The following is a 25,913-nucleotide window of genomic DNA, read 5'->3' as shown; positions in this document are numbered from 1 at the left end:
AGGCAATTTCAGCAGATGTCATTTGTATTCAAGCAGCTTTTGGTAAAATTCCGTCTTCACCACAACAGTTAAAGCTGCAGGAGCCCTGCCCTCTTTTGTATCTGGTCAAGAAGGCAGGGCTCCTGCAGCTTTAACTGTTGTGATGAAGATGGAATTTCACCAGGTGCTGCATGCATACAAATGAAACCTGCTGGAATTCCCTTCTCTATACAACTATTAAAAATACAGGAGCCCTGCCTTCTTTGGTCACACTAGTTAAATGAGAACCGGGAACACCAATTAGATCTCTGTTTTACATTTGTTTTTTGTTTTTAAAGCTATTGTATAGTTTGCAATGGTCGATGGCAGGTTCCACAAACATTTTGGATTGGTGGGCACATTTGTAGAGTTGAAAATGCGTCTCGCGTGCTTTCACAAAATGGCTGTCATGGGAGTCGGGCTTGCTCATTCATAAAATGGCTATTGTGATGGGTGTGCCTGGTCACAAAACACTCATTTCCCAGAAAGTAAACTCGTACGACTAAAAGAAAAGAAAATTGCCCAAGAACGAAAGTGCAAGGCACAGGGAAGGGGTGAGCTCCAAAACCACTCTGTTGAACCCAAATAAAGATGGCGCTGGAGGTTAATGCTTTGCAGCATGGCAGCCTCCCAGTATTTTTTTAAAAAAAAGAAAACGAAGAGTAAGAAAATAAAAAATGAAGGCCAGGAGGCCAGGGAGCCTGTGGAGGTGTCTGCACTCACACTAGTGCCTGCAGACATCACTTTGGAGATCCCGGACCTATGGCGATAGGCGATAAACAACAACGTTGTTGAATTGTGAGTCGTGTAATGGAACATCAGGCATTGGGGCAGCCAATTTTGGGCAAAGTTTCTCTAAATCTTGCCGCTTCTAGGTAGGCTTTCAGTGTTGCCCCCTGAGATGGAGGTATCCAGTTTTCCCTCGCAAGGTAGCCAGCATTGTTTGACAAGTTCCATCTCAGAAATGCTGTAGGAAGTATGAATAAGCCACCACAAGGCCTCCGTCCCACCGGCCGGGACAACATTGTGGCTCTTCTTTTCGGAAGATAAGCAGCGAACTGTCTTAGGCGGCTGAGCACGAAATGTGCCTCAAGCCAAGCTTGTTTTGTGCTCCAGCATGAGGGCTCAGGTTCCTCTAAAGACTGTCCAGCATTCGGACAGTTTTGGAGGCTGAAGTCGTTGGCCAGGTATTTATATGTTGTCAGTGCTGCATTCCCTCTGCCCTATTCTTCTCCCCCGAGATCACCTAAAATGGCAATAGGATTTGAGTGGGATTAGGTCTGTGAGTCCTTCTGAAGGGGTGTGGACATCAGTGGGTAGCCCTCCCCCCCATATTAATAGCCTCCCATAACTATGTGCTAGCGATCAAAGTGGGACCTGGTCTTATCAGCTGAGCTCCCTTGTCTAAAGTAAGGCCGGTTGTGAATTTGTCTCTGCAGGATGGCATACCACAGGCATTCAGGTAAGCACCCAAGACCTTCCCTTTGGCTTCGATGTGCAAATGTTGCAGAGAGGTCTTTTATGCTTTCAGTGCAGGTTTGCTTGTGCCAGGGTTTGTATTGTGCCAAGATTTCTTTAATTTAATGCATCCTTACCAGGTCATTGAGCACTTCCAGCAAACTGTGAACAATTTGGGGGATTGTGTGTGAAATTTCCTTCCAAGGAATAGACATCTGTTGATCAATTTCAGAAGTCTTTAACAATATAAACATGTTTGTTTCCCTTTTTGTCAGTCTGTAATAATGATTATCTTTAGGAATCACATCATGCTTTTCCTAAAGGTTCCAGAAACACTTCAATAACCCTGAGAAGAGTCTCCCTTAAAGTCTTCTTTGGGAGACGATACTGCTGAAGGGGTGTGACTCATTTTAGGGCAGCTTCCTATGTTGCTGTCCTGATATTACTGTGCCCATTTTACAGATTGGGGAAGGTGTGTGTGTGTGTGTGTGTGTGTGTGTGTGTGTGTAAACCTAGTCAAAGGCCACTGGATGGGTTCATAGCTGGTTTGAACTAGGGGATTCTACCTCATCGCTCAAGCCCATCGTCCTGTGTTTCAGCAGCATCGTGGTGATCAATTGCTGTTTACTTTATCAATCCCAACACTGCAGGATTTACACTAGTGGTCAAATCCTAGTTGCCTGATGATGGACTGATGGAGAATGCACTAAGAGTTCTCAGCATCTCAAGGGAGCCCAGCCGATTCTGTGCTGGTCAGTAGGGGAAATTTTCAGGATTTTGATTAAACGCGCTTATTCACAGGCTTAGTCATGTAGAACATCCTTATAAAACTCTGCAGCTTCTACATTCCTTTTTAGTTGGCAGATTTCATTTGATGGCTTTTCTCTTTTCCTGTCCTCCCAGAAAGACAAACCTCCCTGGGCAATAGAATTAGAATTCAAAATACAATCGGTGTGGCAGTAAAGCAGGGGCATGATCGAGAATCATGTTTTCTGCACTTAAGCAAATCATCAAATCAACCTTTCTTTTGATGTTAGGGGCGCAGATCCACATCCTCCGTCCCTGTGCACTTCTGTGGACAGGGGAGAGATCTTTCCTTTCACTGACAGACCCTGTTCATCTCTGGAGAGCCCCTCTCTCATTGGGAGAGGGGGCCTTTTCCAGAGATACAGGGGAGCTGAAAAGCTCCTGTGCATAAGCAGAATGCAGCGTATGGCCACCTTGGATCCCCAGGCAAGATTCTGCACTAAGAAAGAATTGCTGGTTTCTGCAACCAGCTTACATTGTGGGGATAATATATGGAAATTAAATACATTTGCATATTTTGAATATTTAGCTTTGATTGGGAAGCTCAGGGCGCCAAAGCCCACCCCTAGCCCAACAGGAAATCAGGCTGAGCCACGACCTCCCAAGTTCTGGGAAATCACCAAGAGAAACCTCTCAAATCTTCCAAGCCAAACCTCTCGACCTTAAGGACTAGAAACGTGGTCTTATTTCATTGTCGTTATTTTTTCAAAGTCCAGTCTCAGATTCTCAGGAGGTTGAATGCCATCCTTTTGTACATTGATGGTGTACATCAATGTACATTGATGGTGCTATATAAATAATAATAATAATAATAATAATAATAATAATAATAATAATAATAATAATAATTTTTGTCATGTCCTATGCTTCTTCATTTGTGCAGGATCATGGCACAGAGCCGTGGTTAAATTGATCCAGGCTGTAGCCCAGCATGTTAAAAAAAATTCCCTGGATCTCTTGGGGCTGCGATGAATTCCCTTGCGGTCCTGGAATGGAGCCTGGTCCTCCGCTCTACTGGAAAACAGGCTGCCCAATGGTCTCTCTCCACGCTGCATGTAAACATAGGCCTATGAAACGTCAGTCAAACTGAGAGCTGCCTGGGTCATTTCGACCTGGGGTTGACTGTAGCCTTTTCAAAAGTATCCTACGTGGAAAAGAAAGGACACCGTTCCCTTGAAGAGCTTCAGGCCACTTGTGCTGCGCGTAAGCTTCCGGATAAAGCTTTTATCACGCCGTCCCCCGGCCTCATTCACGGAATTTTATGGGGCGTCCGTCTGTCCGTCCAGATTCATCATTTCCCACTTGTTAGAATCCTCCCGTATTTTCCCACCGCTTCTTCTGTCTTTTTCTTAGTGCAGAAGCTCTGTTAAGAAGGAAAAATCGGAATAGTGCTCACAAGGGCCTTCTAATTGGTAGACTAGGAGCCCTCCATCTGGAAGCACCCTTTGTTAACGAAGCACAGAATGAATTAACTCATTTCTCTCCCAAAGGGTTAAAAGCAGCGTGATAGAAACATTATTAGGATGGATATTACTCAAAGCATTTGCACTCACATTTCCACTTTAGAATACTTACGGGCACAATCCTATGCATGTCTTGGCAGAAAACAGTCCTGTAACTCCCAGAAATCCCCAGCCAGCCACGCTAAGTTGTTACTAAGTACAACTTAGTATGGCTGACTGTACTTGGTACTTAGTACAACTTAGTACTAAGTTGTACTACGATGCAACCCTACGCATCTTTAGGCAGGGGGGAAACAACAACAACCCCCCCCTACAACTCCCAGAATTCCCGAGCCAATGTGTAGGATTGTGTCCTAAATTGGCTTACATACAATCACAACTAAAACACTATATATAAAAAAAGCAATTGAAAGAGACAGCATATTAAAAAAAAAAAAACACGTAGCAAAATTCACTATCCCGGGGAGTATAAAAACAATCGTACAATTTGACAGGCTGAATTCCTGTAGAAATAAAAATCATGAGATGGTGGCACGCCATCAGAGAGCGAGGGGCAAAGCCAGACTTCCTCAGGCAGGGAGTACTAAAGCCTAGCTTTGACCCACAGGACTCAAAGCCCCCTCCCACATTTTAGCCAATCGCCACTCGGATATTTCTCAACTTGAGAAAGCTCCGGAGTTGAACTTGGGTCCTCGCCACGCCTTGGAAGCCTGCCAAAGCTGCTTGCCTTGAGGTGAGAGGAGGACGCGAGGAATTAGGGTCTACCCCATGGGAAAAGACGCCTCTGATGCAGCTCTCTTCGTGCTGGCTGGAAATGATGGCAGTTGCTCTCCAGCACACCTGTAGGGCACCCAAATGAGGAAATTGCTCTTTTGCATGCCTTCCCACTCACTTAAGCATTGTCTTCAGTTTAAGTATTATAGCTTCATCCCTCGTACCTGTTTCCCTCGAATTATCCCCTACAGCGCTAAGTTGTCACCATTGTTGTTGTTGTTGTTGTTGCTACCGGGCGGCTAGATCCTTTGCACACCAGGAAATGGGTTTAAGGGGGGAAATCCAAAAATTATATAATAATAAAACAATCAACGGATGACCCAATCTGATTCAAATTTGGTGTGCTTAAAGCTCTCCTTAATTTCTATTACTGTGCCAATTTTGATATCTTTATCTTTAAAGCTTACGCAGATGTAAGCATTTGTTTAATTTTTCTTCAGATCCTGCTCCTGCGCCCCAGTGGCCGCGCGGAAAACAACAAATGATACGCTCAAAACTAGTAGCAAAATAATGCAAGGTTTTTGCCTTTGAAGCACAATTAAAGCAGGATGCATGGGAGTACTTCACAATAAAAGCAGATTATAAGCTGGAAAACTTCGGAGTCCTTTGCACGCAATTCACAGTGATTGCACAGTATAACGCTGGTGCGATGACGCTCTTAGTCCAGAATACTGCTCCCTTGTGGGTGCTTCTCCAGCTCACTGCAGTTGTCATAAGCACAGTCGCACTGCTCCGTCTAAATGTGTTTAACACTAACCGGCAGCGGCTGTCCTGGGTTTCAGGCAGTTGCTTTTACTGTCCTACCTGAACATGCTGGGGGTTCAACCCAGGGCCTTCTGCATGCAAAGCAGGTGTTCTACCACTGAGCCACTCCCCAACAAAGGCGGTAGAAGTCCATAAGAATTCGTTTGCTTGTTTTCTTGATTTATTACATTTATATCACGCCTTTTTCCCTCCAAGGAACCCAAGGTGGCATACATAATCCTTCTCTCCATTTTATCCTCACAACAACAACCCTGTGAGGTAGGTTGGGCTGAGAGTCTGTGACTGGCCCAAAGTCACCCAGTGGGTTTCCATGGCCGAGTGGGGACTAGAACTCGGATCTCCCGACTCCCAGTCCAACACTTTAGCCACTACACCACCCTGGCTGTCTTTGATTTATACCCTGCCTTTCCACCACGGAAACGATGCTCAAGGTGCCTGACAACTTAGTTGAAATAAATGCAATTAAAAACACAATAATAAATGACAGAATAAAAACAACATGTAATAATGATTGCAGTAGACAAGACCAACATGGATTTGAAGAACCGTAGCTGTGCTTCTGGTGGTACTGAGCTGAATAAATTTCTAAGGTGACAGCAACTAGAGCTGAATCATTCAGTGCTTGTAAGAAGGTGTTCGATACTCATCTAGAACTGGCTACCTGCAAATTCTTCAGGACTAGGAACCTTGCAGGCTGTTAAGAGCAGTCCTGAAAGTAGAGTAAGAGCTCTGTGTAAATGCACCATTGCTTCAGATCCGTTGACTTTTTGCAAACTTCGTGTGCGTTTTGATTGCTAATATCCAGGAAACTGACTATCAGGCATGTCTTGAGAGACCAAAAGGAAGTTAACCAGGCAGAGTTCTTTCAAAATAGGGACAGGAGATAATCGATCTGTAACCTCTCTGTCCCCTACCTTCTCTGCCGTTCCTTTGTTTAGGGTTTATCATCTTTCCACAGCCCTCGTCAGACATTAGCACACATCCTGTATTATGGTTCCCTGCTTATCAGTTTTGGCTCTGCTGCATTTGTCAGGCTCTGGAAACAGTTGCCATGATACAGTAGACTTTATATAGCAGGACAAAATTCCGGGTAATCAAGTTAAAGGCCAAGTGAGTCAGGAAAACAATGGGGTAATGTACTTATATTTAGACTGGACTGAGAGAACATTACAGAAATGAGTTAGCAATTAACACATTTGTTTTTCTTAGCTCTCCCTGCTCCTGCGCGGGCCTCCGGATCAGCATGCCTTGCTAGCTTCTTCTGGTTTTAGCTTTTGCGACCCTATAATTTGCGGTAGCTTAAGGCGGGCCTGGCAAGCTGTGGACCAAATCCAGATCTGGAGATCTAATGTTGCTTTCTTTTTTAAAAAAGTAATGAAATGAAATCAATGGCAAAAGTGACTCTGGCAAAGAAAGAGACACCCAAGAGAGGAAGCGATCTCCAGCGATCCGTCTCATGCCGTGATTGATGAGGTGGAGGCTCTCCAGATAACTGGGAGACAGGTCAAGGTTAACATAGCTGGAAGTTTTGGCAAACTGGAGGGGAGATGGGGTCCCAGCCATGAAAGCTACATGTTAGTAAGGGGACTAAAAACGAAAACAAACTTTCCGCTCTGCTGGGAAATAACCAGAAAGAGTCGAAATGGCTCCACTTTCTCCATAAGGCCTTTTAGTTGCAAGCTTGGCTTTGGGGCACTAATTCTTGGGTCAAGTGCCAATTTGGCTCACTTTCCAAATGCAAATTGGGCAGCGCTGAGTCTAAATTCTCCCGCTGGGGTCTTCGTTGCCCGCCCCTGTGAACTGCTGAGCTCAGAAAGCTTCTCCTTAGGGCCAGACATTATGCGGGGATGTTCTTCATCCATTGCAACCACATGGCGGCCCTGGAAGTAAAACCGCAGTGGTGCGCATTTAGTCCAGGGATGGGCAGCTTGTGGCCTCCAGATGTTTTGGACTAGAACGCCCATTTCATCCTTTAGCCCTGAGCAAAAGAATGTAAGATAAACCCTGATGGATGAGATCCAGGGTCCATTTCATCCAGCGTCCTTTACCCCACAATGGCCAACCAGCTGCCTGTGGGAAACCCACCAACAGGACATGAGCACAACAGCACCCTCCCACCCATGTTCCACAGCAACCGGTGTGTGTAGGCTTACTGCCTCTGCTGCTGGAGGTAGCACACAGCCATCAGGACTCATAGCTGTTGACAGAGTGCCAAAATGGCTGTTTTCTGATTTTTTTTTAAATTAAAAACTTGATTCTTAGAGATTTAGAATGCTAGATCTGGAACAGAATTTGGAGGTTATTTAGTCCAACACCCTGTTCCATGCACGGATCTAGAAACTACAGCTTCCATGGCTGTGCAATCGTTGTTGAAATGCCTCCGGCGGGATTGTCCCCATGCTGAGGAGCGAGTGCGGGATTTTACATCAGAGGCAGGGGATCTGCTGCTGCCCTGTGCACCGCTGCCCCGTGCATGGCCATGCCACTGCACATTGCCACAGGAGTGCAGCTGCGTGCCCTCCCTGTTAACCTTTAACCTTTCCCCCCACCTTGGCGTTCCCTGCCAAGCATTTTCTCTTCCCATGCTGGAGGAAGCGTGGAGGCGTTCCAGCGGCTGTTCGGCTAGCTGGCCCACCCCTCCCCACTGTCCAGGCAGATGGAGACCAATCAGGGGTTGCCATCTGCCTGGCCACGCCTTTGCTGCAACCCTGGAGCAGCAACAGAGAGCAAATGCACCGTCGTCACCTCATTCCAGAGAGAAAAGTTGGGTTAAATCCCTGGCTTTTTCATTTTGCCACTGTGCCGCCATCCCGGGGATTTCCGTACGTATAGACACCCCCCGCACCCCCCTGGTTCTCAAAGGACCCTTTGGGAATCTTCTAGCACAAGCTTCTTTGGATCCTGAACAATCGCCGCTCCTTAAAAACAAGAGGAAGCAGCCATGGACAAACAAAGCTGTTGAGTTTACAAAGCAGCACATAATTGGCCCTGTAGTGGCATATTTGGGATATTTCAAGTCTGTTTACTTGTTTGGGGAAGAGGACTCGTGATTCTATGCAGCCTGTCTTGGCCAAGGTCACCCTTTCAACTTGGCCCCACAGCGTTGAACTTTGAAGTCGATCCCAAATATGATCTTCCAAAACATGGATGTTTGGGGTCTTGGTTGTGTCCAAGGACATGGAGTCCGTGTGAGTCTTGGATGCATTCGTTAAAACGTTTATTTTATGTTGCATGTTTGTTTACTTCCTGAGTCTTATGTGGTTATAGCAGTTCTTCCGTCGGCACTTGGGGCAAAATTCCTGGTCTTGGCGAGGGGTCTCGTAAAGAACCGGCTGACTATCAGAGAGATGATTGTTAGATGTGGGGTGATGCATCCTGGGAATTCTACCTCAGGTGACAAAATGGCTGTTGAGTGGGTAGAGTCAAAGATGCAGTAGTACAACTAGGCGTGGAATGGATGTTGGTCAAAGTCACCCACCCAGAGAACAACAGGTGATCAGGGAAACAGAAGCAAACTGTATTTTATTAATACAGTCATGATGTTGTGATGTTTTAAGTGAGTTTAAAATGCAAAACTGCACAGGATCAGAGCATTATCATTTTTTAAAAAAATCATGGCTGGCAAACGTTGTTTTAACATACCAGGAGTAGCATGGCATGGTGGTTGTAGGGGAAAGAGAATTGTTAGTTGCGTGTTCCACAGCTGGAGTAACACAACACAGCTGTCTAAAGCAGGGTCCCATGAGGTCATTACGCCCAAGGTCTAAAACTACACAGCTGCAAAGATATCACTAAGTGATGCCTGGGAAGTGAGACTTGGGCCCTGTTGCTTTACCAAAATTCTGAGAAAAGGTGGCCCAAGTCGGAACTGGCGCTGTCTTTCCCCGGAGTGGTATCACTGTCCCAGAGGGCAAAGACCCGTTTTCATGGGCATTTTGTTAAAAATGTCTTAAGAACATTAGAAGATAAGAAGTGCCCTGATGCTGGATCAGACCAAGGGTCCATCTAGTCCAGGACTCTGTTCACACAGTAGCCACAGCAGCCATTGGCCAGGGATGAACAAGCAGCACATGGTGCAATAGCACCCTCCCACCCATGTTCCCCAGCAGCTGGTGCACACAGGCTTGGAAAGGAAAGGAACCTCTCAGGCAAGCACTGAGTCATTACTGACTCTTGGAAGGACGCCAGCTTTCGCTGACGTTTTCTTGGCAGGCCTTATAGCGGGGTGGTTTGCCATTGCCTTCCCCGGCCATTATTCCCTTTCCCCCAGCTAACTCGGTACTCATTTTACCGACCTCGGGAGGATGGAAGGCTGAGTCGACCTGAGCCGGCTGGCTGAGAACCAGCTTCTGCTGGGATCGAACTCAGGCCGTGGGGAGAGTTTCACCTGCAGAAACTGCTGCTTTACCGCTCTGCGCCACACGAGGCTCATCTCACAGACTTACTGCCTTGAATATTGGAGATAGCACACAACCATCAGGGCTAGTCTTTTTTGGTCTCTGTGGCCGGTTTCCCACCTTTGCAACGCATATAGTGGTTTTCACCTTAGAGATGCCAAGGGACAGAGCAACACAACTCTGTGCCCACAGAAAATCGTGGCCATTGGTGGCTTTTAATTTTATTAGATGCCCAGGTAGTGTGTGGGATTCTTGAACACATCCTACTTGTGGGCTACCCACAGGCCTCCGGTTGGCCACTGTACGCTGGACTACATGGGCCCTTGGTCTGATCCAGCGCGGTTCTTTTTATGCACTGAACATTCTTTTTAAAATCTCTATGGTAACAATGGCTCTGTCATGTTTCTGGCACTTATGAACTTTGATGCTCTCCCATTCCTGCCACAGAGAGGAAGGATATTTTCTTCCTGTGCAGTCCAGCTCACTTTGGGAGAAGGGAGCATGTTGGGAGCAGTCTTGCAGCTAGGTAATTTTAGCCCCTGTTCTTATACCTCTCCCTTAAGAACATCAGAAGAGCCCTGATGTTGGATCAGACCAAGGGTCCATCTAGTCCAGCACTCTGTTCACACAGTGGCCAGGCAGCCATTGGCCAGGGATGAACAAGCAGGACATGGTGCAACAGCACCCTCCCACCCATGTTCCCCACCAACTGGTGTACATAGGATTACTGCCTCTGATATTGGTGGTAGCATAGAGCCACCAGGACTAGTAGCCTTTGGTAGCCTTCTCCTGCATGAAGTTCTCTTTTAAAGCCATCCAAAATGGTGTCCATCACTACATCTTGTGGTAGTGAGTTCCATAGTTTAACTAAGTGCTGTGTGACGAAGTCCTTCCTTTTACGTGTCCTGAATCTCCCAAGTTCTAGTATTATATGAGAGGGAGAAAAATGTCCCCTTCTCCAAGCTTCAGGTATGAAGTACACAACTAACATTTCTCCTCCCCACAACCCCAAAACACCACCCCATGCTTTAAAACGGCTTCTACGTTCCTGATAAGTTAGAACAACAAAAGCAACAGCACTGTTTGTCCCTCCTTCTCCTCCTCCTCCACTTCTGAGCTTGTGCAGTTTTGCATTTTAAACCCACTTAAATCATAGCACCATCATGGCTATAAGAATAAAGTGGATTTTTTTCCTTCTGCTGCCCGCAGCGCCTGGCTTCTTCTGGGTGGTGATTTGTGAGGCCCTGGACTTTGACCCCATGGTCCAACCCTAGCTGCGGGAGAGATGCATGTTGGGCGAGAACAGCCCTTTCATTCATGATGCTGCTCAAATTTTGCTGGGCGAATATCTGCCTGCCTGTTTCTGACATCTTTTAGCACCTGTGTTGCTTTACTGCGGGCAGCAGAAGCTCCATAGCACCCCCTGGTGACTCAAGGGGGAAAATGCAACTTACACATTGCTTTTTCCAATGGAGTTTACCAGTGGGGGCTGATAGCTCTCCCTTTGGTGGGGCTGCGAATCCATTCTGGATTTAAGTCAGAATCCAGCAGGGCATGAGTGCAACAGCACAGCACCCTCCCACCCATGTTCCCCAGCCACTGGTGTACACAGGCTTACTGCCTCTGATATTGGAGGTGGCACAGAGTCATCAGGACTAGTAGCCATTGATGATCTTCTTCTTCTTCTTCTTCCAAAGGGCCCAGCAGCTACACGGTGGGCACCATGTCGGAGCGCTTTGACTGCCACTACTGCCGCGATCCGCTGCATGGCAAGAAGTATGTGCAGAAGGAAGGCCGCCATTGCTGCGTCAAGTGCTTTGAGAAGTTCTGCGCCAACACCTGCGCAGAGTGCCGGAAGCCTATTGGGGCTGATTCCAAGGTGAGGGAAGGCAGGGCTGAACACCTGGGAGGGCACCTTCGGAGTTCTGGCTGGCTCCGCGTGAAACCTGGAATGGATACACTGCCCCCACTGACATCGGAGCCACCAGCCTTCACTGTGGGATAGGGAGACCAAGAACCCTGCGCTGTAAATGGTCAGGAACACTGGTAGGGAGACCGAGAACCCTACGCTGTAAATGGTTGGGAGCACTGGTAGGGAGACCCTGCACTGTAAATGGTCGGGAGCACTTGTAGGGAGACCTAGAACCCTGCGCTGTAAATGGTCGGGAGCACTGGTAGGGAGACCCTGCACTGTAAATGGTCAGGAGCACTTGTAGGAAGACCTAGAACCCTGCGCTGTAAATGGTTGGGAGCACTGGTAGGGAGACCTAGAACCCTGCGCTGTAAATGGTCAGGAACACTGGTAGGGAGACCTAGAACCCTGCACTGTAAATGGTCGGGAGCACTGGTAGGGAGACCCTGCACTGTAAATGGTCGGGAGCACTTGTAGGGAGACCTAGAACCCTGTGCTGTAAATGGTCAGGAATACTGGTAGGGAGACCCTGCACTGTAAATGGTCAGGAGCACTTGTAGGAAGACCTAGAACCCTGTGCTGTAAATGGTTGGGAGCACTGGTAGGGAGACCCTGCACTGTAAATGGTCAGGAGCACTTGTAGGAAGACCTAGAACCCTGCGCTGTAAATGGTTGGGAGCACTGGTAGGGAGACCTAGAACCCTGCGCTGTAAATGGTCAGGAACACTGGTAGGGAGACCTAGAACCCTGCACTGTAAATGGTCGGGAGCACTGGTAGGGAGACCCTGCACTGTAAATGGTCGGGAGCACTTGTAGGAAGACCTAGAACCCTGCGCTGTAAATGGTTGGGAGCACTGGTAGGGAGACCTAGAACCCTGCGCTGTAAATGGTCAGGAATACTGGTAGGGAGACCGAGAACCCTGCGCTGTAAATGGTTGGGAGCACTGGTAGGGAGACCGAGAACCCTGTGCTGTAAATGGTCAGGAACACTGGTAGGGAGACCGAGAACCCTACCCTGTAAATGGTTGGGAGCACTGGTAGGGAGACCCTGTACTGTAAATGGTCGGGAGCACTTGTAGGGAGACCTAGAACCCTGCGCTGTAAATGGTCGGGAGCACTGGTAGGGAGACCCTGCACTGTAAATGGTCAGGAGCACTTGTAGGAAGACCTAGAACCCTGTGCTGTAAATGGTTGGGAGCACTGGTAGGGAGACCCTGCACTGTAAATGGTCAGGAGCACTTGTAGGAAGACCTAGAACCCTGTGCTGTAAATGGTTGGGAGCACTGGTAGGGAGACCTAGAACCCTGCGCTGTAAATGGTCAGGAACACTGGTAGGGAGACCTAGAACCCTGCACTGTAAATGGTCGGGAGCACTGGTAGGGAGACCCTGCACTGTAAATGGTCGGGAGCACTTGTAGGGAGACCTAGAACCCTGTGCTGTAAATGGTCAGGAATACTGGTAGGGAGACCCTGCACTGTAAATGGTCGGGAGCACTTGTAGGGAGACCTAGAACCCTGTGCTGTAAATGGTCAGGGAGCACTGGTAGGGAGACCTAGAACCCTCGCTGTAAATGGTTGGGAGCACTGGTAGGGAGACCCTGCACTGTAAGTGGTCGGGAGCACTTGTAGGGGAGACCTAGAACCCTGTGCTGTAAATGGTCGGGAGCACTGGTAGGGTGACCCTGCACTGTAAATGGTCGGGAGCACTTGTAGGGAGACCTAGAACCCTGCGCTGTAAATGGTCGGGAGCACTGGTAGGGAGACCCTGCACTGTAAATGGTCGGGAGCACTGGTAGGGAGACCGAGAACCCTACGCTGTAAATGGTCAGGAATACTGGTAGGGAGACCTAGAACCCTGCGCTGTAAATGGTCAGGAACACTGGTAGGGAGACCGAGAACCCTACGCTGTAAATGGTCGGGAGCACTGGTAGGGAGACCCTGCACTGTAAATGGTCAGGAGCACTTGTAGGGAGACCTAGAACCCTGTGCTGTAAATGGTCGGGAGCACTGGTAGGGAGACCGAGAACCCTACGCTGTAAATGGTCAGGAATACTGGTAGGGAGACCTAGAACCCTGCGCTGTAAATGGTCAGGAACACTGGTAGGGAGACCAAGAACCCTACGCTGTAAATGGTTGGGAGCACTGGTAGGGAGACCTAGAACCCTGCGCTGTAAATGGTCGGGAGCACTGGTAGGGAGACCGAGAACCCTACACTGTAAATGGTTGGGAGCACTGGTAGGGAGACCCTGCACTGTAAATGGTTGGGAGCACTTGTAGGGAGACCTAGAACCCTGTGCTGTAAATGGTCGGGAGCACTGGTAGGGTGACCCTGCACTGTAAATGGTTGGGAGCACTTGTAGGGAGACCTAGAACCCTGCGCTGTAAATGGTCGGGAGCACTTGTAGGGAGACCCTGCACTGTAAATGGTCGGGAGCACTGGTAGGGAGACAGAGATGGGAGGGACTATGGAAACAAAGAGTGTTGAGAAGTTTATCAGTGAGAATAAAGGAGAACTATTTTAAAATTTTGTGGAGGTAGTACCTAACCCCGATTAGATTGAATAAGATAAATGATCAGCATTCAGCAAATTGTTGGAGAGGTTGTGGGGAAAAAGGAACGTATTTACATATGTGGTGGCAATGCAAATATGTACAAAGATATTAACAAGATGGTGTTTTCAGAAATTGAAGAAATAGTGGGAATGAAAATAGAACAAACACCAAAGATTGCATTGCTGTCACTATTTGAAGATATAAAGTGTGGAAAAGAAACTAAAGAGCTGATATCGAGTTTGCTGGTTGCAGCACGATTGATGGTAGCTAGGAACTGGAAGATTCAAGGGGAATATTCTATTGAAGAATGGTACAAAGAAGTATGGGATATAGCCATTAATGATAAACTGACATGTAATATTAAATGGAGAAAAGGCGTAACTAAAATAAATGAGTTTGAAGGAATCTGGAAACAGTTCCTAATATTTGTGTTTACTAAGGGAAGTGGGAAACCGCCAGCAGAAGAAACGATTAGATTTTGGACTCAGGAATAGATCCCGAGGTGGGGGGTGCACTTTTATGTTAAGAATGATTATGTTGTAGTATGATAATGTATAGGTAATACTTATTCAACATATATGTACTCAACATTTATTCAATATGTATGTAGCAGTTGTTTGATGTTTTTCTTTTTATTATTATTACTATTGTATGTTGTATGTTTATATAGTGTAGAAAACAAATAAAAATTATATATATAAAAAAAAGGGAGACTGAGAACCCTACGCTGTAAATGGTCAGGAATACTGGTAGGGAGACCTAGAACCCTGCGCTGTAAATGGTTGGGAGCACTGGTAGGGAGACCGAGAACCCTACGCTGTAAATGGTTGGGAGCACTGGTAGGGTGACCCTGCACTGTAAATGGTCGGGAGCACTTGTAGGGAGACCGAGAACCCTACGCTGTAAATGGTCAGGAATACTGGTAGGGAGACCTAGAACCCTGCGCTGTAAATGGTCGGGAGCACTGGTAGGGAGACCGAGAACCCTGCGCTGTAAATGGCCAGTGCGACATTGATTTAGCAGTACCTGTGCTGTGCTTGGCTGCTGTACAAGCCACAGCGGTGACCCGACTTCAGATTGCTTGCAGTCAAGTTTCTGGCAGTCAAACTGAGGAAAGGGCTTTTGATGGGGTAGGGGGATAATAATAATAATAATAATAATAATAATAATAATAATAATAATAATAATAATAATAATAATAATAATAATATCCCACCTTTTGCCCAATGCTGGGCCTCAAGGCAGCATTACAAAATTTAAAACATATTTATATAAAAAACCTATAGAGATATACAAAACTTAAAAGTTTATTAAACACATTCCATTAAAACATTTAAATGTTTAAAATGACAATTAACACATAGCAACACCATGCAACAAGCTCTGATCCTGCAGCGCTTGTTGCACTGTGTTGCTGTTGTCCTGGAGACAGAAGCGGGTTCGATTCCGGTTTCCCTCCAGCTTTGAAAAGTCCTCTGATGGTGGCCGTTTCCCTGCCCCCTTCTTGCAGGAGCTGCATTTCAAGAACCGCTACTGGCATGAGAACTGCTTCCGTTGCTTCAAATGCTACACGTCTCTGGTGAACGAGCCCTTCATGCTGAAGGAGAACAACAAGGTGTGGTGCAACAAATGCACCACCACCGAGGGGGCACCCCACTGCAAGGGTTGCCTGAAGCCCATCGTGGCAGGTAAGTGCTCATGACGGCGTTGGGCCTGCTTCGGGGCGGGACGGCTCCATAGGCGTGCACTAGGGGTGTGCCGGGTGTGCCCAGGCACACCCTAATGTCTCAGGCAATGAGCGCCATATTGAGGGGGCGCTGAGTAGGGACCCAGAGGGGGATCCAGATGCAGCGGAAACAGTCCTCTGGCTGCTCGGCTGCTGCCGCCCCCAACAGCGCACTGTCGCTCCTAGCTGCAGGAGCGGAAAGGAATTGCTTTGCCAGGAGCCTCTGTACTGGCAGCCACGCTTCAAAGAGCCCAGGAGGAGGCCCCCCAAGGCCAATGTCACCTCGTAAGGCATCTCCTCATTCCTCCCCCCTCCCACACCTGCAACGGCCCACCCACAGACAGGCAAGCTGAACACCCAGTGGGGCATCGGTGTCCACAGTGTTTAATAAATGAAGGAATGAAAATGATGTCCCTTATGACTGAGTATTCAATAAATGTTGGCCTTTAAAAAACCAAACCAACCCTAATGAAATGTGCTGCACATGCCCATGGGTGGCTCATCTCCCTCGATGATGGAGCAGGCTCCTGCCATGGGGCAAAAGGCAGGCTGAATCCTTGCCCGATTAAGGGCTAGCCTACACGTTCAGGAAAACCTAAACCCCTGGTATAGTCTTCTGAGGACTGTGCCACTTCTGTATGCATGTATGTATGTATTTCATTTTTATACTGCCCAATAACTGAAGTTCTCTGGGCAGATTGCAAAAGTACAAGGCAATAAAATACAGCCAATAAGACGCAATATAAAAGTTTACAGATTTAAAATTACAATGTAAAAATAATTGTAATAACCAAGAAGAAGCTAACAGCAGTGCAAAATTTTTAAAATACAATACTGGATATAAAACACTGAAAAACTGAAATGCCTGGGAGAATAAAAAGGTCTTCACCAGTTGTCCAAGCAAGCACCGTGTTGGCACCAAGCAAACGTCCCTGGGAAGCTCACTCCACAGCCAGGGTGCCACAGCAGAAAAGGCCCTCTTCCTCCTAGTAGCCACCCACCTCACTTCCTTTGGCAGGGGCTCTTGGAGAAGGACAACTGGAGCTGATCTTAGGGTCTGGGCAGGTGAATATGGAAGCAGACGATCTTCAGGTAGCCTGACCCCAAGCTGCTCAGGGCTTTGAATGGTAGTACCAGCACTCTGTAGGTGGTGATGCTAGTGGTGGGGTTGTATGTTCACATGCTTCTTCAAATCAAGATCTCCCTACCTGTGGGAAGCCAGCATGTCAGGGAGAAGGGCTCTGGCCTAGCCCCCTGGCATGCTTATTTTCTAGATGCAAGGAATTTTGGATGCAGGACAGCATGCAAACGTATCAATCCCTCTGCCTGGCCTCTGAAGTGGGACAGTCCAAGATGGCCATCCCATGTGTTTTATTCCCCCCGCCCCAAAAGTGTCTCGCCAACTCGAAGTTATGGAGTCTCAAAGTCCTCCAAAACAAATGTAAAACCCCACCCGTGGGGGGCGTCTCCTCTCCTCTTTTGTCCTGGCAGGTGATCAGAACGTGGAATACAAGAAGACCGTTTGGCACAAGGACTGCTTCACCTGCAGCCAGTGCAAGCAGGTGATCGGCACAGCCAGCTTCTTCCCCAAAGATGATGAGATCTACTGCGTCACCTGCCATGAGCATAAATTTGCCAAGACCTGTGTGAAGTGCAAGAATGTAAGTACTCCAGAGTTTGGTCGTTTATTTATTTATTTATTAAATTTATATACCACCCCAGAGGCGAAGCTCTCTGGGCGGTTTACAAAAGTTAAAAACAGTGAACATTAAAAGGTATGCAAAATGTAACTTGGGATTCTTTTTAGTATCTTGCTAAAGTAATAAAACTGTACTCTCAGTCCTCCTGTTTATTCAGAAGGGTGGGCATGTGTTCAAACGTACTCCTTCTGATTCATACATCCAATTTCCTATTATTCCCTAGCTGTGTGTAGTGACAGCACTGTAGCAGATGAGCTTAAAATTAAGCAGTGACTATTGCTAATTATGCCCATTTTACAGATGGGAACATTGTGGTTGGGTGCCAGTTACAATCTGGGCCCATCAGCGAGCTCTCGTGCCAGGTCTTTGATAGATCTTTCTAGCCCTCGTTCACTGGATTATGCATGAAAATGTATCATCAGGCAATACACTGACCATTGTTTCGCTTCTCTGTGCTAGGCTATCACTTCCGGAGGAGTCTCCTACCAGGATCGCCCCTACCATGCTGAGTGCTTCGTGTGTGCCACCTGCACGAAGAAGCTAGGAGGACAGCGCTTCACAGCCGTGGAGGATCAATTCTACTGTGTGGATTGCTACAAGTCCTTTGTTGCCAAGAAATGCAACAATTGCAAGAATCCCATCACAGGTGAGCAAATCAACCACTGCTAAGCAACGTTCCAAGGGGACTGAGGGTTGGTTCACCCATGTGCAGACACTAGGCGGTATCTCAGCACTTCGATTTGCAGTCGGAAATACCATCCACTATCGCCCCACAACCGTAGAAAGTTTAGTCACTGTGCCTAACGCCTGTTTGAAACCAATGGAGCAAGTTCATAGCAACTAACAAGCCCCATTGATTTCAAACAGGATTTAAGCATGGCTATGGGTGTCCCTAGTGGGTTTTGTGTCAGCAGTGGCCATTTTTCAAGCTGTTGCTGCTGTAGTCTAAGAAAACAGTGGAGATTTGCACTAATATTTGCCAATGTTTTGCCCTGTGAGCCTGCTCCCGAGTTTTTTTTTAAATGTATTCAAAACATCCCAAGTATGTATGTATTTAAGGAAAGGAAAGGAACCTCTCGTGCAAGCACTGAGTCATTACTGACTCTTGGAGGGACACCAGCTTTCGCTGACGTTTTCTTGGCAGGCCTTATAGCGGGGTGGTTTGCCGTTGCCTTTGCCCCAGCTAGCTGGGTACTCATTTTACCGACCTCGGGAGGATGGAAGGCTGAGTCGACCTGAGCTGGCTGCCTGAAACCAGCTTCCGCTGGGATCGAGCTCAGGCCGTGGGGAGTTTCAGCTGCAGAAACTGCTGCTTTACCGCTCTGCGCCACACGAGGCTCAAATCATGTATTTAAATGCCTTCTTAAAAGCCTGCAAGGATGGTGCATGGTGTACCTCCGATGGAGCTTGTTCCACAGGTCTGGGGCCACCACAGAGAAGGCCCTCTCCCACGTGGACACCCACCTAATTGCCCTCACTGGGGGGAAGGTGAGAAGGGACTCTCTTTCTGATTTTAAAGTGCGGGCAGGCTGGTATGGGTGAAGGCGGTCCTTCAAGGAACTTGGTCCCAAACCTGATGGGAGTTGCACTGCACCAACATCTGGATGGCCATCATTCCCCACCCCTGGGTTATAAGGCCTTGGCCCCCCCCATCTGTCCTGAATCTACTGTAATCAACCCCATTCTAGTGGTACACGGGAGAAAAAGTTCCACTTTAACTCTCTCCATCATGCAGAATGTTGTAAACCTGTTACAGCCCTCCTGGTCGCCTCTTTTTCTAAACCAAGCTGCCCCTAAATAATATAGCCTTTTACTGCATCTATTGAATGGATAGAGACACCTGTACATACAAGGTTAGGGCTGTTCATTGGATTTCTACCGAACGGTCCTCCATTAAACGTTGCAAGGTTTGCTAGCTGATTTAATGGGATTGGTACCGGGCTTCTTCCGTTTCCCTCTGCATATTATCAGTTCTTACACCCCGGAAAGGGTCTCTTTCACGTAGTCTAGTCGGTGAGAGACGCAGCAGAGGACTGACTGCTAATCAGTTCAGTGATCTCCTCACCTTTCAGTCAACTCATCTCTTCTTTATCAACAGGTTTTGGAAAAGGCACCAACGTGGTCAGCCACGAAGGCCAATCCTGGCACGAATACTGCTTCAACTGCAAGAAATGTTCCATCCCTTTGGCTAACAAGCCTTTTGTCTATCACCTTGACCAAGTGTACTGCCCCAACTGTGCTAAGAAGCTGTAAGGGAGGAGGAGGAAGAGCGGTTGGGCAGCATCTGGCCCCTTGCCACGGAGTGGACGTTGAACCTTGCGCTTGGATATGATCCACTCACAGGCTGCCCGGCTGTAGGATTTTTGCAATTTAGGCACCCAACTCCCCACTTGCTTTCCTAAAGAATGTAAGGCACCTTGCTCTATGCGCTCTTCCCACACTCCGCAGGTGACATCAAAATAAAACTTCTGCAGTAAGAACTGCAGCTAATTGTGCTTTTTTCTTTGCCATCCTTAAGATGCCCACCGGCGTTTAGGCAGAGCTTTTGCGCATCCATATATACTTACTGCACGGACTGCTAACACAGCACAGGCAAAAGCAAAGAGCTGATGAGTTTGCGAACTTCTGGGTACCCAGTAAAATGAGGGTGAATTCACATGGCTGCTTTTAAAGGGAGCTTTCTGCTCTCCTTTTGTGGTGCAGTTCCAATGAACAAAAACCTCGGGAACGAGTTGGATCCTGCTTTAAGCACTGATCAGGGACACAGTATTTTAAATCAAGCTTTTTAGAAAGAGAATGTCCTCTTCTCTCTCTTGTGCGCGTCTGTGACTGTGTCCTTGTGCTGCAAGCCCCCCCTGGTGGTACCCACCCAAATGTAAAAGCGCTTCTTTTCAGTGAAGTGCACAATTGTTTATGTGCCTTATTTCAAAACATTCCTGTTCCAGATTAGGCTGTGCTACGTCTACGGAACAGACCCTCCGCTTTCTAACTTAGAAACTTCCTGCTCTTAGAACAATGATCCCAAGTTTCCCTAAATAGCCTCTCTCCTTTTCAGCTTTTTTACAGACATTGGCATCCTTCGAAATAGCCTTAAATTCACAGGGCTCCCCTCCCAAATTCATTCTTTTTGAGAGCCTTTCACTGTTGTTTTAAAAGACCAGGCTTTGTATAAAGCTTCAGATATTATTTTTTTTGAGGGGGGACGGACATCTGTCCTCAGGATGTGGTAGGCAAAGCATCCAAATTAGACTTGCTAGAAGCAGAGAGTTTGCCCTAACAGAATGTCAAATCACAGGCTGGGGGGGGGGGGTGTCTTTGTACATTTCCAATTTTAGAAACGGACAAACTCACAGGGGGAAAAACTGGCCATCTGACTCTACCCTCCCAATCTGTGGATTAAGACTTTAAGGTTTGTTGCTTCCCTTAAGCATGCGTTTATAATAATCCTTATGCAGGTAATAGCAACAATAAACTTGTTTTCTTAACCTACTATTACAAGAAATTCTGCAGTGAATGTATACTCCATGGCTTGTTTTAACCACTTTTTAACCTTTTGGAGTGGCCACTGCTAGTTTTAGAATAAGCCACCCTTAAATACATTTAGGAAGCAATAATCAATCCTTTATCTTTGTTGGATTGCAAAAGCAATTTGCCTGACTACTAGCTTTTATACCTCGCTACTGAAATATGCCTTTTATGTAGACTTTCGTCATTCATTTTCTGCACACAATGTTTGCTTGTGAAGTCTGGGTGGATGGGTGGGTGGGGGATTAGAACTACATGTACACTGGTTGAATTATTAGGGTGGCAAGTCTTGTGCGATACTAAGGCATTTCCTCTAATAAATAAGTAATTACTGCTTGCTTGCATTCAGTGTTGAATTTTCTTTTTTGACACCTTTTCAATTCAGGAGGCACTCACACTGTTAGAGGAAAGACAACCTGATTTATGTTTAATGGTGCACAACCAATATATGACTTTGGCCAGTTTTCAACTGTTTCCGGAATTGAGACTGACATTTAAGCCACAATGTGCAACTTGACCACCTCAAACAACAAAAAGTAGTAGTACGCCCAACTTTGAGGACCCAACCCACTAAATCGTTGATGACTTGGGCTGGGCAGCCTCTGACCCTCGGATTAATTTCATGTGGCCCTCAGCCTAATTCTGAAAGCCCTCTGCACATGCAAACTGTTTAGACTTCCAGCAAGGGCAGGCTGCTGGGTGGGGGAAGGGAGAGAGAGAGAGAAAAAGGTGTGACTCACTCACCTTCGGCCCCCTCATCACCGACATGTGGGTCCTGATACACACACGGGAATGTGGTCAACAGATGAAAAGTTGCCCACCCCTCATTTAGGCTAACATGGTGGGCTTCAAGGTCTATTTGCATTCTGCTCAGAAAACAGCAGGGAGTCAGTACTTCAGGCAATTTCTTTTTTTCAGGAGGGGAAACATATTTTTTGGGGGGGGGGCAGGATCCCTTAATAACCTATCACAACCAGACACCTTTCAATTGCAAAGTTTATTTAACAGTGCATATGTATTTACATACAGCTGTAACAAAGCATTCAACAGGCATCAGTTTGCACAGAAAAATATCAGCACCGTCGTGCTTGTTAGAATGATTGTCTCTGCCAGAATGAAAGAGCTATCATACAAAAATACATCTGTTTGTTGAACCTAAGGCACTGCTCTAACAGTTCTAAAACATCTGGAAACAGCGAAGGGATGTAGGGAGGGTGGACGACAGTGACCACAATGACAAGGGAAGGGGTGGTGGATGGTTTTCTAATTCAACTGGGATGTCAAGCAATGCAGCGTAGTTCCAAGATAATCATCCTCCAGATTTTTTGGGCTACAACCCCATAATTCCTGACCATTGGCCGTGAGCCATGCTGGCTGAGGCTTCTGGGAATTGTACTCCAAAACATCTGGAGGGCACTGGGTCATCTACACCTGATTTACATTGAAAATCACGGTGGCATCTGCCCAATGGGACTGAAAGGGCTGCTGACAGTCAAAGCAACCCTTTGAGAAAGCAGATCTTTTGACATCTAGCTATTTAGGGTAGGAGGAATGAGGGCAAGACTTCTCTCCTCACTGGGTAGTTGCAAGAACAGCCACAGAGTTCATTTCTTCATGCTGGGCAAAGTCAGGGTGAGGAACTAGGGCTGAAGAGGTCGCTTAATGCAGACAGCAGCCCTGAAGGCCGAGGCAAGCAGTGAGATAAAGCCGGGAGGCGAACACGTAGAATAATTAACATGGACAAAAAAATAAAATAAACACACAACTTCAAGGGTCTAATACTGATTTTATGTACACGCACAAAAATAATACATATGTGAAGATCAACTTAAATACACGTAATGGGTTTTTTAAAAAAACTGTTTTAAACACAACCAATGACAACTGCACAATGGAAAGAGTCTGCCAGATGCTGCCCCTGTGGCTGCCACTAGCTTCATTCGGGGTTTGAACGAGCCCCACGGAAGACCCGTAAAAATGAACGGAAGCTGCACAGCAGCACGGCTTGGTGGACTGGATGCCATTCGTTCCTCATTTTCTCGGCACGTTACTGTGTGCGCTAGCATGAAATTAATTAAATAACTTGTAAGGCTAATCCACTGACATGACATAAAGATGGGAGAAGATAAATAAGGTACAACGTTCAGTCAACTGGTTTGCCCCCACTAACACATGCCGTCTGGGGAGTCATTTACAGCTGGAGGCCTCAGCCAAGCTAGCCTGCCTTCCACCCACTTTGCACATGAAGCCCTAACTATGTCTCACACGGAGTCTTCTCACCATGCCACGGTTGTGCGCATGTGTGTAGTGAGTTGGACTGATCACAGCAGCTGCAGCCCTTATGACACACCCCGTCTCATGCTGCAGCAGCGTTGTCACAGGAACACTGCTAGAGTGGGTCGACTCCAAGCACTACTGAGCTCTGGCCCCTGGACTCCTGCCCCACAACGAAAACTTTGTACTGCAACAGCAGAACGGAGCACCGCCTGGCATCGCGGTTCACGGTTTCTGACTCACCACTCGCCAGGACTGAGTTCTTGTTCTCAAGTGTTGGTTAACCTTAACATTTTGCTTTCTTTAATGTCGGAAACAATCTGACAAAAACTAATTGTCAATGGAGTGAAGTGACACATCCTCAACTAGTTAAATTCGGCTCTCTTCAAATGGTGGCCTCCATAGTGACAAGCATGCAAATGAGGCAAGTGCTAGTAACACATGACAAAAAAGGGGGCTTGGTTTTAATACGCATTAGATCATCTCATTTTATTTTGCTGCTTCTGTTCTGAATTGTGCCACAATAGCTGGTTAAGTCTCTAGTACAAGTCACTGTATATCACACTAACGGGACGATTAAGGAACCCACAGGCAAATTTAGTGAACATTTCATCAAAAGGAGAACAGGCGGTATTTTTGTTTTTTGTTTAAAAGGAAACCTTGTTAAACAGATCCAGTAAAAAAAATCTGAGAAAGCAACAGCAAACAGGCGTCTCCCTGAACAGGTTTCAAGGTGCAAAGTTAGGCGGGATGGGCTCTCTCTCTCTCTCTTTTTTTTTGCGCAAAACTTGGAGCGGGACAAAAGATTCGCAAGCAGCTTCCTTTCCCCCCCACTCAAGACAAGGCCTCCGTGACTTGGTGAAACCCTGAATTCCTGAAGTGCTGTCAGGAGCCTTCCAGGGTTCTAGTGTTCACAGTTCTGTTCAAAAGTGAGAGAGAACTTTTTAGTACCCCCTTCCCAGGTGAAGCAGCACACACTTGTACATATGCACTTGAATTTCAAGGATCGTCACCCCTGTGGCAGGCCCTGTTTGGGTGCAGGCGCCACCGCCGGATGCAACGCTTCTGTGCAGGGGAATCTACAGGGGATTATTATCGCACGCAAGTCTATTTCATTTCATGCACTGAACTGGGCACACAGGCTTCCCACGTAGGGAATGCACAACGTGCAGCACAGTCCATATAGAGTTCTCTCACACATGCATAATCATATGGTTCTATTCCCTGGTTCCATCAGATTGGGAAGGGGGTACGTGTGCCTGGAGTGAGGTGATGAAGGAGGCCCCTGAACCAAAACCGTACAGTTACTGCTCACAAAAAGGTTAATTCACTGAACAATAGGTGGGTGGGAGCAATATACAAATATTGCTTCTGTGTTGCAGCAGGAAGTGGAAGGGGCTACATTAACACACGTCATTGCCTTGCCCCCAATTCCCCCCCCGCCCAGCTCAGGGCCAGCTAGTGTCCTTCCTTTCATTCCCCCTAGACTCTGTGAACCTTGTTTTAGAAAACAGAATTCAATGTATATTTGCCAAGTTTAAGCTGAGAGAATACTTGGTTTGCTGGGCACAGTAATGCTGTTAATTTTGCTTCGACTTGACTTGGGACAGACAGCCGTCAATGTATATTACCTGATGCAGTCTCTCTCGGTTTGGTCAAGGAATTCATAGCACTTTCTTCCTCAAACGCCAGCTTGGGACTCGAGGGCACTGCAGTAGCATCTTTAAAGTTCTGGGTGGACATATCAGCAGCAATACTATCGGAACTTAGCCTGGTTGACTTGGGATGTACGCCGAGCTCAATGATTTCTTCAAAATTCCATGCAGATGATTTCCCGTTCAGGTTAGATATAAATCCAATTGGGTGATCAGCTTCATTCACATGCAAGATTTCAGAGTTCTCAATAACTGTTTCTTTTGCTAGAGGGCTGGAAAGAGAACGGTGGAGAAAAGATTTCTCTTGAATCTATTTATACCTTTTCTTCGTGAACTGCGGTGGTCATTCTGACATAGCTAGTTACCTCTGTGTTTTTTTCTAAAATACTTTAAAGACAACGTAACATCAACTGGAACTAAATTATCCTTCACTTCTATCAGCCAATGCAAACAAAAGGACTACACACTTATGCAAAGAATCGCTATTTTGAGAGGGAGTCGACTTTTTCTTTTCTTTTTTTGAAAGAAAGCAAAATCTTCAAGACCTGCTAACTAATGTTTTATTTTCCTTTTGTATAAATAGAGTATTTGTGAGGGCGGTTGAAGGTGCAGCTTTCATTGATTAAATCCCAACATTTCCCCATGAGCCAGGCACTGTCCATTTTGGGAATGGCTTTGGCTGCAACGAATTTAGACACTAATCTGGTATTGCTTCATATAAATCGAGCAAAGAATTCCACTGGCACAGACATGTGCCAACTTAATTTATGGGATTTACTGCCACAAGATGTATTAGTGACCAAAGGCTTTAAAAGGAGATTGGACAAATTCATAGAGGTTACTTCTGACACAAACTGTTAGTCATCATACTAAATGGACCTTCCAGG

At 46.8% G+C, this 25,913-nt stretch overlaps 2 protein-coding genes across 8 annotated transcripts in view; one reads left to right on the top strand and one right to left on the bottom strand.

Moving 5' to 3' along the window:
• Window positions 1–1,366: 1,366 nt before the first annotated feature.
• On the top strand, window positions 1,367–21,441 carry FHL1 (four and a half LIM domains 1). Its single transcript, XM_063141665.1, has 6 exons — window positions 1,367–1,480; window positions 11,380–11,561; window positions 15,657–15,834; window positions 17,364–17,533; window positions 18,032–18,218; window positions 19,671–21,441. The coding sequence occupies exons 1-6, from the start codon at window positions 1,459–1,461 to the stop codon at window positions 19,823–19,825; spliced, it is 894 nt and encodes a 297-aa protein (XP_062997735.1). The 5' UTR covers window positions 1,367–1,458; the 3' UTR covers window positions 19,826–21,441.
• A 638-nt stretch (window positions 21,442–22,079) lies between these two features.
• The window catches only part of MAP7D3 (MAP7 domain containing 3), a 44,118-nt gene continuing 40,284 nt past the window's right edge, over window positions 22,080–25,913 (bottom strand). For 6 of the 7 annotated variants that reach the window (XM_063142125.1, XM_063142130.1, XM_063142128.1 and 3 more), the window contains one exon: window positions 22,080–25,298. In XM_063142125.1, coding sequence (XP_062998195.1) covers window positions 24,989–25,298 — 310 coding nt within the window. In that variant the 3' untranslated portion in view covers window positions 22,080–24,988. The remainder of the gene's footprint in view (window positions 25,299–25,913) is intronic. The other variant, XM_063142126.1, reaches the window with a different exon arrangement.

This window comes from Elgaria multicarinata, chromosome 15, assembly GCF_023053635.1.
Source record: "Elgaria multicarinata webbii isolate HBS135686 ecotype San Diego chromosome 15, rElgMul1.1.pri, whole genome shotgun sequence".
Taxonomy (NCBI): domain Eukaryota; kingdom Metazoa; phylum Chordata; class Lepidosauria; order Squamata; family Anguidae; genus Elgaria; species Elgaria multicarinata.
This window is presented reverse-complemented; position numbering and strand designations above follow the sequence as displayed.

Bases quoted from the DNA above. Each gene is read 5' to 3' on its own strand.
- FHL1 (XM_063141665.1), top strand. From the start codon at position 1,459: ATGGCATACCACAGGCATTCAG. The intron at 1,481-11,379 runs GTAAGCACCCAA...CTTCTTCCAAAG, and splicing joins GGCATACCACAGGCATTCAG to GGCCCAGCAGCTACACGGTG. The intron at 18,219-19,670 runs GTGAGCAAATCA...CTTTATCAACAG, and splicing joins TTGCAAGAATCCCATCACAG to GTTTTGGAAAAGGCACCAAC.